We start from the raw sequence: 15,354 nt of genomic DNA, 5'->3' as shown, positions 1-15,354 counted from the left end.
GCATTGTCTGTTGAGGACGTAAAAACACAATGCGCGTGTGTGTGCTTGGTTGCTTCAGTTCTGTCTGACTCTGTGACACTATAGACTGTAGCCTGCCAGGCTCCTCTGTCCGTGGGATTCTCCAGGCAAGAATACTGGAGTGGGTTGCCATGCCCTTCTCCAGGGAATCTTCCCAACCCAGGGATCAAACCTGCATCTCCTGAGTCTCCTGCATTGCAGGCGGATTCTGTACCACTGGAGAAGCCCCTGAAAACATAATAAAAGAGGCTAAATAGCTGTCTTCACGTTAACATTGTCATGCACTGGCAGCTGTGAATAATGTCAGTAATAACATACTCCTATCAGGGCAAAGCGCTCGTGCTGAAAGCTTGGTTTCTGTGCACCGGTGCTGAATTGAATCTCAGAGGCAGAGTTTTGGGTGAAGTAGGAAAAGGACAGCTCTATTGCTTTGCCAGGGAAAGGGGGACACAGCAGGCTGCTCCCTTGAAAAACGGCATGTCCCAGCCCATGGGGATTTGGTGAGGAGTTTTATAGTAGTAGTTCAAGGGTGGGCTTGCTAATAGGATTAGGGTGTGTGCAGGGCCTGTACGCCTTTCATCGGGCCTCAGGTGGTGTTCTCTGGAATGAAGAATGCTAACACCTTCCAAAAGCTCCAAAGGATTGGAGAAGACTCTTGAGAGTCCCTTGAAGTGCAAGGAGATCCAACCAGTCAATCCTAAAGGACATCAACCCTGATTGGAAGGACTGATGTTCACCTGATATGAAGAACTGACTTATTGGAAAAGACCCTGATGCTGGGAAAGATTGAAGGCGGGAAGAGAAGGGGACGACAGAGGATGAGAGGGTTGGATGGCATCACCAACTCCATGGACATGAGTTTGAGTAAACTATGGGAGTTGGTGATGAACAGGGAGGCCTGGTGTGCTGCAGTCCATGGGGTCGCAAAGAGTCGGACGCGACTGAGCAACTGAACTGAGCTGAACACCTTCCATTCATTGGGGGTTTTAGTTCTGTAAAGAGCTCAAAGGTATTGCTCTGTGTATCCCCTGAGAAGGAGCCAGGACCCTGCCCCAAGGCTGCACTATTGTTTCTTGGCTGCTCCTCTCTAGTTTCCGCATTTCCTCTCTTCTCTGATTAGCAACTGTTCTGATCTGCCCTTTGCAGTTCAGGGAATATCATGGAGGCTTGAGTCTATTCCCTGCAAACAAGAAACAGGGGCCAGAAAGCCTTCCATGCCCAGGAGTCCCACAGGGCCCTGCTCAGTTTCATCGCTCCCCCGCCCATCTCTGAAAGGCCGCTGCTGATGTGCAGATGTGTCCGTGTATCGTTAAAGAGGAGTGGATCGCACACGTCGCCCTCTAGTTAGGAGGGAGAATTTGCCGCCTTTAAACCTGGGTGGTTGTACCTCCAGCCAGGCTCCTGGGTAAAGCATCCAAACCCACAGGGATGTTGGCAACACATTTCTGCAAAGGCTGCCCGCACCTTTTCTTTCCTGTTTCCATCGAGCACTCTGACTCAGCTCTGCCGCAAGTTCTAGTTCTCCAAGAAAAGCAGCAAGTATGTTGCTAGTATCATTGTTTTTAGAACCCAGAAATGTCACTCTTCGGTGACAGTGAATTAGTACATTCCCAAGGAACCCAGAGACTCAGCAGCATACAGTGGTAACCCCAAGCATGTAACGTGGCACTCACAGGTCCCTCCATTCCAGGAGTCGATTTGCCCGTAATCTGGGGACAGAGACCACTGGAGGCTTGCATGGGGGTGTTGTGTTACTCTGGGTGAGTTTTTGGCTTATACCGAGGCTGGTACTTTTAATCAATAGACCTTAAAAACCAGACAGATTGGGACTACTAAATACTACACTCCATGCGATCGCAGGAGTTGGACATGACTTAGCAACTACACCACCACCACCACCAAATGCATTTCATGACATGCCTTTAAAAAGCTCTTCTAATTTTAAAAAGTTCTGATAAAAAAGAAAGAAACTATTCCTGTTCAAAAGTTTCCGGAATACTGAGATAAGGCTTGGTTTTCGTCCTGCTTTCTCCCTCCTCCTTTTTTGGTGAGCTCTGCCAATGCAGGGCATTCTTAGCATTTTTGGTATTCTTCTAGTTAGAAGGGTGCTTGGGCTCATTTGGTGTGTCTATGCGGGCCCTCTGTTCTGCATCAAAGGTCGTCTCTCACACTGGACCTTTGAAGTCAGGCCATATGTCGGTGTTGGTGGGATTTAGTGTTTGCTCATCAAAACTCTGAAGAACTCATAGCAGTGCGGATATGACTCACCGAAATGAAACCTTCCAATGTCAAGGTCAGACTCCATGTTCTTTTTATTAAGAAAAAGAAAACAAAACTTTTCTTGGCTCTAAGTTTAAACTGCTTTATTAAGATTTCAGTGTTGGGTAAAGGGCTTCCGAAACATTTGCTTAGTCATCACTTGACTTTTTCCTCCTCTGATGGGTCTTCACAGGTTATGTGCAAATCCTAGACAGGATGGGGATTCTGGGAACATCTGTAACTTGCTTTCTGCTCTACATCTCTCATTCATGAATCTTCCCATCAACATGTTCTGAGGAACCATTGCCCAAGTTTTCCAGCACCGGAGCTGATGGTAATCTTGAGATACTAAAATTTTTCCTTCAAGCACTTCAAAAGCTTGGCCTCACTGCTCCTTCTGTGTTTATAGGCATGGGGATTTACAAGTTACTGAAAGGAGGAATTTCTATTAGGAAATTATTTTCCTTCATGTTTTAAGATTGGGGCTTAAGCATTGGTAATTCCAGGATATGAGGGTCCCACTGGCCGCCTTTGCCCTGGTGTTTACCGCTCTCGCCTTCTCCTTCAGGGAATTTCAGAACGGTTTGATCGCAACCCAGAGTAAGAAAAACATTTTGCCTTTTGGCCCAGCGTAACCACACACAACTAAAAGGAATCCGTTATTAAATAGTGTTTATCTTTATTTTGTATGATGCACTTTGATGTTTTCTGAACTATTCTATTTTTTAAAATTTCTAATCATGACTCACAAAACTGATTTCATGATGGGCCTCTGATGACAACTGGAAAACTTTGATTTGAGGGATCAGCCTGCACCTCCAACCCAGGAAAGAAAAGTGGAATAAAAACAAGAGTGGGAGAGAGAAATAAAAGGGTGGGTGTGGGGGTGATGGGAGGTGTGGGACTAGTTTTCCTTGTTCTTCCTCCCCATCCTGGAATTCAGCTCTTGTTTGCTAGTGACGCCAGTGCTTGTCTGGTTGTAAGGTGTACCCCTGGTTGCCATTTCAAAATAGAAAAAAACTAGGATTGGGGTGATAGAGTGGGGCTAGCATTTTTTCATGATTTTTCTTATAAAAACATTTGGATGGGGGCAGGAGAGAACCACACATGCAAAGAAATAACTATGGTCCTCTTTAGGTTTTTCTTTGCTCTTATTTTGCAAAGTCCAAAGTAAGTGGGAGGCTAGGAAAAGATATTTATCACATGTAAGAGACAAAAGTTCAAAAGTTAGCATCCAGCATCTATGAATCCTTCCTACAAACGATTTTCTAAAAATCCAAAGCATAACATGCAAAGGATAAGAAGAGGTGGTTCACAGAAGGGCTGTTTTGATTATTAAATTCACTGAGACACACCGAGATCCTAGAACAAGGCCCAAGTTCAGAGAAAGGGCTCAGTAAATATTAGCTGTTGTTATTTTTAAAATATCTTTGTTGGGACTTCCCTAGTGGTCCAGTGGCTAAGACTCCACACTCCCAATGCAGGCGGCCTGGGGTTCGATTCCTGGTCAGGGAACTAGATCCCACATGCCACAGCTAAGAGTTTGCATGTTGCAACTAAAATCCCACATGCCAACGAAGACAGAGATCCTGCAACGAAGGCCCAGCACAGCCAGATAAATAAAAGTAAGACAGAAATGTCTTTGCTGAGGTATAATTCACACAGCATAGCGTCCGCTTGTTTCAAGCGTCCAGCTCAGCTATTCTTAGTAACTGTACTGAGCCGTGCAACTAGCACGTCGGTCCAGCTACAGAACATTTCCATCATCTCAAAACACTTCCCCGTGTCCATTAGTCATTGTCACTTCATGTCCCCAACCCGCAGCCTCAAAAAACCACGAACCTTCACTTTTTCTCTAGACATTTGCCTTTTCTGGATATCTCACAGAAATGGAATCACATATTAGGTAGTCTTCTCTGTCTGTGGTGTTATTATTTTTAGTACTAGTATTATAATAATAGTATTATTATTTAATATTATTTTAAGTACTATTGTTACTTAAAAAATACTACTACTTTAAAAAATCCATTCATTAGTAAACATTTAAATTAATTGAATTTTTTTTTGGTACACTCCATAAAAAAAAACCCAATAAACTCTATTTTCGTCAGGATGCATTTATAATGTCACCTCTGTATAATGTTGCAAAGAGAATTTCATTGTGGTACTCAGATTAAACAAATAAACTTTTAGTAAATTCTTTCTTTGGGGACTAACCATGAGCTGGAATCTTCCTCTCCTGGAATCCCCACCAGCCTGAGAGCCCATTGTTCCTGAACTGCCAAACTTGGAACCAGCTCCTCATACCTCCAAAGAGGGATTCTTTTTTTTCATATTCTTTTCCATTAGGGTCTCTCACAGGCTGTTGGCTGTAGTTCCCTGTGATAGGACCTTGTGTTTCAAGGAGGGATTGTTCAGACACGGTGCCTTGTTTTTCGCTCCTTTCCTAAAAAAGGAAATAATTTGCTTGTCCATAGTTTCTCCGTCTCTTGGTAGATACACAAATGGGATGTGAGAATGTTGTGAAGTTGGATGGTGAGGTTTAGCTGCACTCCCTCTGAGATTATTCTTGGTCTTTACCTGTGTGGGGGCTTCCCAGGTGACACTAATGGTAAAGAATCCTCTGGCCAATACAGGAGACTCAAGAGACGCGGGTTCAATTCCCAGGCCAGGAAGATCCCTGGAGGAGGAAACAGCAACCCCCTCCAGGATTCTTGCCTGGGAAATTCCATGGACAGAGGAGCTTGGCGGGCTACAGTCCATGGGGTTGGGAAGAGTTGGACACGAGTGAGGGACTGAGCATGCAGCTGTGTGGGTCCCATTTGAGAAAAGGCTCCCTTGAATCAAGAAATCTGTGTCTTCAGGTGGGGAGGGAGAGGAACTCCCTTTATGGCGAGGCTTATCCTAGGACTGGCCCAGCGTGCCCTGCCCTCTCCACCCTGACGTCTCTCCTCCTCCGTTTGGTCCTCGGCATGGTCCCTGGGTCTCTGTCCTGGTCTGCTCATTGCTCCCTGCCCGCAGAAGGCTCGCAGGGTCAGAGAGCCCCTGGCAGGCAGGGCCATGCCGTCTGTCCCCGTCCAGGGATGCAGCCCTGTGGGGGATGGGAGCTGGCGGGGACGCGGGCGATGCTCACGGAGTCCTTCTGGGGAAGCTGATGGTGCCGCTGATTTTGGTTTCTGCTTCAGATGAGTTAAAGAACAAAACCGTGTGTGAAGACCACGAGCTGAAACTGCACTGTCACAAGTCCAAGTTTCTCAACATCTACTCTGCGACCTACGGCAGGAGGACCCAGGAGAGGGATGTCTGCTCCTCGGAAGCCGAGTGGCTCCCCCCCTTTGGTAGGTGTCTTATGTGGGTGCTATCAGGGTGCTGCTGGGGAGACTGGGGCTCCAGTCCCAATTGGCTGGTACCCTGGCTAGAGGGAAAGTCAAGGGCAAGGGGAACCACTCACCAGGGTCTGCCTCCTTCTGCCCCCTCCCCCCTCATTGCATAATCCGTCTGTCTCTGAGTTCATCTGCACCTTGTCATTATTGAGTGCCTGCTGTATGCAAGGCCCATTCCAGGCTTGGGAAAGTCATTAGTGACCGACAGTCTACCTGGAGCTGACCTTCCCACAGTGGACGAGGATGCCATACGAAAGCAGATAATACAGGAGCAAATACATCACATTTCAGGTGCTGATAAGCATTACGGGTACAAGCACATGAGGAAAGGAGAGAGGGCAGGCCGGCAGGTGGGGGCTGCTGCAGGGAGGCACAGGGTAAAGGGGTGATGGGCATGCTGAGCAGAGATGCGAGGAGGAGAGCTTGCAGACCCTGGGGGAGGTGTCCTGGTGGAGAGAAGAGCCTGTGCAAGGCTCTGAGCCTGTAGGCTGAAGAAGAGCTCAATGAGTCATTCTGAGGAATCTGCAGTGTGGAGCTAAGACGACGTCTGAAAGGCCATCCTTCAAGTGAAAGTGAAGGGGTTAGTCGCTCAATTGTGTCCGACTCTTTGTAATCCCATGGACTGTAACCCACCAGGCTCCTCTGTCCATGGGATTCTTCAGGCAAGAATACTAGAGTGGGTTGCCATGCCCTCCTCCAGGGGATTTCCCCTCCAGGGATCGAACCCAGGTCTCCTGCATTGCAGGAAGATTCTTTACCATCTGAGCCATCAGGGAAACATTCCACCCTTCAAAGTCACCTTCTGTTATCATTAGGGTTCTCCAGAGAAACAGAACCAGTAGGTGATAGGTAGTTAGATAGATACATAGACTGCTTTTAAAGAATTGACTCACGCAGTTGTGGGGCCTGGCAAGTTTGAATCTGCAGGGCAGGTTGGCAGTCTGAAAATGCAGGTAAGAGTTGATGTTCAGTCTTGAGTCTGAATTCCACAGGACAGCAGACCAGAAATATTGGTAGAGTTTTGGATTTCAGCCTGGAGAAAAGCTTTTTCAGATGACCTGTCTTTGCTCTTAAAACCTTCCATGGGTCAGTTGAGGTCCACTCAAGTTATGGAGGGTGACCTGCTTTACTCAAAGTCTGCGGATTTAATGTTAGTCATATCTTTTTAAAATGTAAATGCAGTTGACTTACAGTGCTTCAGGTGGACAGCAAAGTGACTCAGTTTTATATACATGCATGCTCAGTCACTCAGTTGTGTCTGACTCTTTGTGACCCCATAGGCTGTAGCCCACCAGGCTCCTCCATCCATGGGATTCTCCAGGCAAGAATACTGGAGTGGGTTGCCATTTCCTCCTGCAGGGGATCTCCCCACCCAAGGATCAAATCTGAGTCTCTTGCGTCTCCTGCATTGGCAGGTGGATTCTTTACCTTTTGCCGCCTTTTACAGACTCTTTTCCATTGTAGGTTATTACAAGATATTGAATATAATTCCCTGTGCTATACACAGAGAATTGTTGTTTATCTATTTTAAATGTAATGGGCCTGTTAACTCCAAATCCCTAATCTATCCCGTTTCTTTACTTCTGTGATAATCATAAGTTTATTTTCTATGACTAATGTTAGTCGTATCTTAAAAATGCCTTCGGAACAACATCTAGACTGGTGTCTGACCAAACCCCTGGGCACCTGGCTGAAATGACACATGAAATGAGCGATCCCAGGCCCCAGTCTGTGGTGGTGAAACAGCCTCGCCTAGACCCGCCGTGCTACCAGGGAGAAGAGACTCGACTGTGAAACAGCAAAAAGGTGCACTCACTCATCAGATCTGAAGTGAGCGCCTTGATGTGTTAAATTGCTACAGTGGATCCCTGGAGCGCATGTGAAATGAAGCATCAATTTTAAAAAGAAGTTCATGTCTAAGTGATATCTTGGATCTGGGTGGGTGGGGGAAGGAAAGAAGGTGACCTAGCCACACAGGCAGACTCTCAGGCAAGAACAGAAAGAGAACCAAACACCAGTTCACAAGGAACATGTGTCCCGTGTCTCCGAGGCCCCTCGCCCAGCATTCAGGGAAGGAAGGCCCTTGGTCAGGAGGGTGGAGGGTGTCTGAAGGGCAGCCCAGCAGACAGCAGAAGCAGCCTGAAGTGGGCATCCGGCCTCTCTTAATTAGCCCCCATTTTAACAGGCTTGGCTGCCACATGGGTAGAGAGACACTCATGAGGGTGGCTCCCCTGTCTGTCCTGCCCGGGGCCCCAGCAAGTGACCTGTGAGTTTGGAAGCTCCAATTTCCCTCTCATACAAGTGTTCATGTCTCTACCCCATCCTCCCTTGTTCCTGCTGCTGCATTAGATCAAGGGACCATTGCCTGGTCATCTCAGGAGGCCCCCTGTCCCTAGACAGGGCTTTCCCCCCAGGATGGCCGGAGGCAGCCTTCTAAAGGGCCAGTCTGATCACTGACCCTTGCACGTCCTTCAGGGCTCCCTATGTCCTCTAGTTTGCTTAGCTGAACAAGGCACCCAGATGACCTGACCTCTCTCTACAGAAAGGAATTACACTTCTTAACCTCAGTGTGGGGTCACTTAATATTAATCAGGGGTTCTTCTGAGCAGAAGTTGGTAGATCCACGTGCAGGCTGAATGACTGATGTTCTGGAAGTTGCTGCCTTACATTCTCGGGAAGTTGGATTCAGGAGTTAGGTTAAAAGCGAAAAGGCATCAGCCAAAGAAAACATTAACAGACACCGTGGCTAAAAGACAGGTTCCCATGGAGAGTTCAAGGAATCCTCCGGTCAGTCGTGAGTAAGCCTTGTTGACTCAGGAAAAGTCTGTGAATGAGACACTGAGCCCTTTGCTTGGCTGGTCAGTTTTAAAAGCTTGAAGTCCTGGCTGAGTCACATGGCAAAACCCCTGCCCTCTCCCCCGACCACCCCCACAGCTGCATTCATGACCCAGCACCCAGTGTCAGAGACCCACAGGCCCTGAGCTCTGTGGTGTGAACGGGTCCAGGGGAAAATGAAAGTGTCCTTGAAAGTGCCCATTCATCTCACCATCTGGGGTCCCCATCCACTCACCATCTCAAATGCCCATTGATTTTTTTTTTTTTTAAGCAGCAAAAGCAGTTTGTATTGGGGTATAGCCAATCAACAGTGTTGTGGTAGTTTTCAGGGAAACAGCAGAGGGGCTCAGCCATACATGTGCATGGATCCATTCTCCCACAAACCTTCTCCCACCCAGGCTGGAAGTGCCCGTTCTTCTTGTCCCCCAGCTCCCTGTGGAGGCCTTGACTCGGTACTCGCCTTTCGGGTTAGCACTGACGGGCGGGACTGTGTGTGTGTGTGTGCGGAGCCAGGAAACCTTGGCTGCCTGGGCCAATGAACTTTCTTAATCTTACTGAACACTAAGAAATTCTCTACTCCTGGGTGCAAGGTAAACTGTCCATGAAGGCTTTAAACCACACTTGGCATGTTTGTCCCACAGAATTGTCAGTTTCCCATCTGGTATAAGCACACTTGAATATCCCCCACTTTAGAAAGCTGGACTCCCTCTTTTGACCCCATGCCCCTTCCGCTGTGCCTGCAAGTCTTGTGGGCACTCCCTGCTCTCAGGATTCCAAATCCAGCCCTTTTGCTCCCAGCCCACTCTGGACTTCTGTCATCCAGACCATCTGGGCCTCCTCCCTTCTCCTTGATTCCGTTCCCTCCCTTAGCCCCTTCTTTGCTTAGCAGTTGGAGAGAGCTTATCTAAGGCAACTCAGATCACAGCCCCCATCCCACTGTGTCTTCCGTAATTAGAATAAATCCAGTCCCCAGTTGTGGTCCCGCCTCTGGAGCCCTCTACACTCATTCACACCGCAGTGTCTTTGCACAAGCTCTGCCTTTGGGCTGGGATGTTCTTACCCCACTTTTCTGCGTGGCCAGCTTCGTTTCACCATTCAGGAGTCCACTCAGACGTCATCTCAGAGATCTTCCGAGGCACCCCGCCAGCATGCCACCTCATCCTGGTCTCCGCCTCAAGCTGTCCTTGTCTGATGGTCTTCACAGTCTGGAGTCACTTAGGTGCTTGTGGTCTCTCTGCCCAGGAGCTGGCCAGCACTGCAGAGGTGCTGTGTGTCTCTGCCATGAGGATTCCCAGCCAGCAGAGCAGGGCCTGGCACAGAGTAGGTGCCCGAGTGAATCCTGAGTCCCATGAATGAATCAGAACCACCCCCACCCTCTTCCTAAGTGAGGTGCCCACACTGGGCTCAGCAAGTGGATGGTTGCCGGCTTGGTATGTGGGCCTTGCAATAGCTTCCAACCTCTCGGGAGATGCTGAAAATATGTTTTTTTTTAAAATGTAAAGTTTTCCAACTTTTAAAACACTGTGAGAGCCAAACAAAACATGCCTGCAGGCCCCATCCGGTCCACAGGCCGCCGGCGTGAGAGCTCTGCTCTCGGTTCCCAGTTATTACTGCGGCTCAGCCTTAGCTCTTTGAAGAAGGAGAAAGGGCTGTTTATTTTTGGCCCTGGAACCTGGCATGAACTTGGAAGGATAGCTGCCTGAAGGCCAAGTGGTCAGAGCTCACCGTGGGCCTCTGCAAGGGGACGTGTGTGCTTTTCCTCTTGTGATATAAGCTAAAGTCTGGGGCAGTCCCGCAGGCTCAGAGTCTGGGTACCCAGTGCAGCTCATCACACACGGTCAGGAAGCAGAGCGGAGCGAGGCTTTAGCTCTCAGTTACTCGGCAAGACGATGAGGCGGTTACGTGTGGACGTGAACTTGAGCAAACTCTGGGAGATAGTGAAGGACAGGGAGGCCTTGGCGTGCACTCCAGAGGCTACTGCAGTGTAATGAAATACTCCCAAGTTGAATGGCTCAAAACAAAAATGAACAGTTAGTGCCTCACAGTTTCTGGGGGGCAGGGGTTCCAGGGTAGCCCGGTTGGGAAGTTCTTACTTAGGGTCTCGTGAGGCCTTGCGGAGTTGCAGCCAGGCTATCGGCTTGGGGTGTGGTCATCTGAGGGCTGAGCATCCAAGGAGGCTCCCTGATGGACAGGTTGGTGCTGGTTGTTCATGGGTGGCCTTGGTTCCCCCCACTTGGGTGTCATGAGCGTCCTGGCAACATGGCCGCCGGCTTCTTCCGGAGCCCGAGAGGCAGAGGAGCAAATGGAAGCCACACCCTGCCACCTCTCCAGAGTCTGCCGTCACAGAGACCAACTGATTCCTCGAGGGAGGAGGCTACACGTGGATGTGAGTTCCTTGGAGGGCCATCTGGAAGGCTGTTATGGGCTGAATTGTGTCCCCCTAAAATCCCCTTGTTGATGTCCTAACCCCCAGTACCTCAGAATGTGACTGTTTGAGGAGATGTGCTTTTAAAGTGGTGACTAATTGGAGGTAATATAGGAGGATCCTCATCCAGTGTGACCGCTGTCCTCGCAGTAAGGGGAGCTCAGGACATGGACGCACACAGGGAAGACACCGTGAGGGTGCAGGAAGAGGTCGGCCACTTGCAAGAAAGGGATCCTCGGAAGGGACCAACCCGCCGAACATCTCCAACTTCCCGCCTCAGAACTGAGAGGACACAAAATTCTATTGTTTAAGGCTCCCAGTGTGTGGGCTCTGTTACCGCAGCCCTAGGAACTAACACAATGGCTGATCATCACAGCTGTCAAGCAAAAAAAATTAGAAAGAGCAGCAAGGCTGATGACCATGCCAGCTGTCAAAAAAGTGATGCTTTTGAACTGTGGTGTTGGAGAAGACTCCTGAGAGTCCCTTGGACTGCAAGGAGATTCAACCAGTCCATTCTGAAGGAGATCAGTCCTGGGTGTTCATTGGAAGTACTGATGCTCAAGCTGAAACTCCAATACTTTGGCCACCTGATGGGAAGAGCTGACTCATTTGAAAAGACCCTGATGCTGGGAAAGATTGAGGGCAGGAGGAGAAGGGGACCTCAGGGGATGAGATGGTTGGATGTCATCACCGACACGATGGACATGAGTTTGAGTAAGCTCCAGGAGTTGGTGATGGACAGGGAAGCCTGGTGCACTGCAGTACATGGGGTCTCAGAGAGTCAGACATGACGGAGCGACTGAACTGAACTGTCATACAGGTTTAAACACAGATCTGGTGTCTCTACTGAAGGTGATGACCCAAAGACATTTCCGAAAGATCTTCAGGCAAGTCAGATCCTTCAGAACGTACAGCTCCTTCTGGGACTGCCCTGGAGGGTCAGTGGCTAAGACTCTGAGCTTCCAATGCAGGGGGCGCGGGTTTGATTTCCTGGTCAGGGAACTAAGATCCCACGTGTCACATGGAGCAGCCAAAATGTTTTTTAAGAAAGAAAGAAGTTATGGCTCCTCTATTGGAAAAGAAACTGAAAGAAAATAGAAAAGTGACTGATCAGCGCTGGTCCCAGAGAAACCCCAGTGGAGCAGCATCTGACACAAGAAAGGATATGCCTTCCCACAGACCGGGGCATGGACTCTGGAAAGCAGGCTTCCAGAAGGCTCCCTGGGTGTCCACCACGGCACATCATTTCCTGCAGCAGTTACACTTTCTGGGTGGGCTCCAGGGGTGCTATTTCCTTAATAAGAGAGTGAGAAAAACCACACAGTGGGCCTCAAAGGCTGGACTAAGGCCACCCCAAGGCCAAGTGTGGGCAGGCCTGGACTTCTCAGCCAAAGATCAAGGTGCCAGGGGCTCCCACTGCCAAGACAGTCTCATAAGAGCAACCAGCCTAATTATCTAAATAAACACAGGTTGTAAAGAGCGATTAACTGCAGTTTCAGTGTGAAACAGTAGCCAAAAATATAAAAATTAAATAGTTGAGTATCTTGTTATCACATGTACTGGGGTGGAGGGTAGTCTGCCAGGCAGAGAGGTGCAAACAAAATCAGGCTGGGAGGGAAATAACCACTTAAAAAAAAATAAAAAAAGAGAGAATCCTGCCAGTGGTTCAGAGTTCAGTGTCAACAAGGAAATGGTCAGAGCTACATAGGACCTGAATTACCTTGGGCCTCTTCCTAAAAATACACCATGGGTTCTTTCACTCTCATCAAGATAAATTCTTTTGCTCCCAGGGTAACTATGAGTGCTGAAGCCTGTCTGTAAATCACGCTGGTCACAGGACCTCCTGGGTCCAAAAGGATTGTGGTCTTACAAATAGAGCCTTCCCCACCCTCTTCGTCTGTTAGCCTTAAGAAATATGATCAGGCACACATCCTAAGAAAATATAAAGTTTCTGGGGCTCTCCTACAGTTCTGGCAAGGGTGTGAACTGATACAACCCTTCTGAACGGTTTGGCAGTGTGTATCAAAAGCTTTAATATTTTGAATACCCTTTGACAAAGCAATCTGCTTCCAAGAGTTATAAACCGTCATGCTTGCGTGCAAGTATTTAGCTCTAAGGATGTTTCACGCAGAATTTTTTATGGCATTAAACGATGGAAACCATCAGAACGTCTACCAATAGGGTATTGTAAACAGAGCTGGTTCATTTATTAAGTGAGAAACTATACAACTCTTTAAAATGATGCTCCTGTTAACAATTTTTCATAAATATGCTAATAAATGAGGAAAAGCAGCATGGAGTCATATGTATATGATCCATTGAGGGGGACGGGCATTTAAATATAGAAAAGTGACTAGGAGGATGCTCTTTAAGGGTTAGCCATTGTTTTTCTTGATTAGTGGCATTTACTGAGGATTTTCATTTTCCTGGTTTAGCAGTATTTGTGGTTGTCAAGTTTTCAGCTATAAACATGTGTTTGAAACAGAAAAAAAATAGTAGCTTACAGAAAAAACAATAATAGTTGTTGGACTTCCAAGAATAACTTCATAATTCTTTTGTTACTTCTTTTCAATATAGGTGGCTTATGCAGAAATCATACAGCTCATTTTCAATCTTGAGATGTAAGGGTTTTTTCCAGTTGATAAATGTGTTAATAATAGATAAATTTCCAACTGATAAATATCCAAATAATAATAAGGCTCCTAAAGACAGCAAAAATATTCACAATCAACCCTGTGCACCCACAAAGCATTGAAAAATAGTAATAAAAAGGGGACTGCTGCTGCTGCTGAGTCGCTTCAGTCGTGTCCAACTCTGTGCGACCCCATAGACAGCAGCCCACCAGGCTCCTCCATCCCCTGGAGTCTCCAGGCAAGAACACTGTAGTGGGTTGCCATTTCCTTCTCCAATGCAGGAAAGTGAAAAGTGAAAGTGAAGCCGCTCAGTCGTGTCTGACTCTTAGCGACCCCATGGACTGCAGCCTATGAGGCTCCTCCGTCAATGGGACTTTCCAGGCAAGAGTAGGAGAGATAAATTAGGAGTTCGGGATTAACAGATACACACTACTATACATAAAGCAGGTAAACAACAAGGACCTACTGTATAGCACAGGAAACTACATTCAATGTCTTGTAATAACCTGTAATGGCAAAGAATCTGAAAAAGAATATATATGTATAACTGAATCAGTTTTACACTTGAAACTAACACAACATTGTAAATTAATCGTACTTCAATAAAAAATTTTAACTAAACTGGAATAAAATTCAAAGGATATATCTTTCCTCCTAGATAAACTTCCCATAGCTCCTGGGGCAAGTTGAGGTATACAAATGGATCATTTATCATTACATTTGCAGAAAAATTTACATTTCTGAAGAAAGTTACCCCAGAGACACTCATATTTGAAAGCTGTCTTCTATCCAGATATGAATTTTGTTTTTCTTTTTAAGAAAGTTCACTTTGTACGCTTTCATTTCAAACCAATGTAAACTCACAAAAACTTGGAAAGTATCTTAAAATCAATAGGGGGAAAAAACCTTCAGCCAAAAATAGCGCCCTGAGAATCTTAGTGATTCTCCTTCCAGTATTTGTGTGTGTGTGTTTATTTGCAGATTAAGCTGTAGTATATAGGCCTCATCATTCCAGATGCCTGTTTTCACTTGAAAGAACCAAAGAAGGCATTTTGTTTAGACTATAAATTATCTAAGTCCCAAAGGCCTTTTGTAGAAGTGCCGCTTTCCTATCTAAGGTAGTGGCCGGATGTAACTGACGAACACTGGATGCTGCCATTGGGCCCCCTAAATGTAACCTTCGTGCAACAGTCATGCCAGCCAGTAAACCAGCACTGCTCTCCGCATCGTCACTGTCCCTGAGGAAACAGGCTCCGCGAGGGAGCTCATTCAGCCTCAGCAACGGCTGGTGAGAACAGTTCACATTGACGCGGGCTTTGACTCTTGCAGTTGCTTTGCACAAGTCTCGCAGAAAGACGGTAAAAATGATGTTCCTCGAGCTATGGGGGAGGAACACAGAGTCTCAGTGAGCTGAACAGATAGTAGGTGCTGGGCAAACAGCAGAGAGACCCCAGTGCCCTCCAGGAGCTCCCCATCCAATGAGAGATCCAGGCACAAAAGCGGCTAAGGGAACACAACATGACTCACCGGGAGCGTCACAAGCGCCCACTGCAGATCCAGCTCCATGCAGCAGCCCGCTCGGTGGGGCAGCCCGTGTCCTGGAAACCCCTACCCTCGCCCCTCAGGCTTGGGACTGGTAGCCTGTCTCTGCTGTTCCTCCTCGGGGCCCCGCACCATCCTTTGAGGTGTTCATATCCCATTCCCACCTTTTTAAAGTCTCTTTATCAAGTCCACTTTATGTGGTCTGATGTGAGCCGTAGGTGGGGCTGCCAGAACACTGTTCAGGCCGTTAGTCTTTACT

General features: G+C 47.6%; 1 protein-coding gene across 2 annotated transcripts in view; it reads left to right on the top strand.

Moving 5' to 3' along the window:
• The window catches only part of EVA1C (eva-1 homolog C), a 106,309-nt gene that overhangs the window by 59,406 nt on the left and 31,549 nt on the right, over positions 1 to 15,354 (top strand). For both annotated transcript variants that reach the window (XM_018047722.1, XM_018047783.1), the window contains one exon: positions 5,463 to 5,615. In XM_018047722.1, the coding sequence (XP_017903211.1) occupies positions 5,463 to 5,615 (153 nt within the window). The remainder of the gene's footprint in view (positions 1 to 5,462; positions 5,616 to 15,354) is intronic.

The sequence above is a fragment of the Capra hircus genome, chromosome 1, assembly GCF_001704415.2.
Source record: "Capra hircus breed San Clemente chromosome 1, ASM170441v1, whole genome shotgun sequence".
NCBI classification, from domain to species: domain Eukaryota; kingdom Metazoa; phylum Chordata; class Mammalia; order Artiodactyla; family Bovidae; genus Capra; species Capra hircus.
The sequence above is the reverse complement of the archived record's forward strand: the minus strand, read 5'-3'. Positions and strand labels throughout refer to the sequence as shown.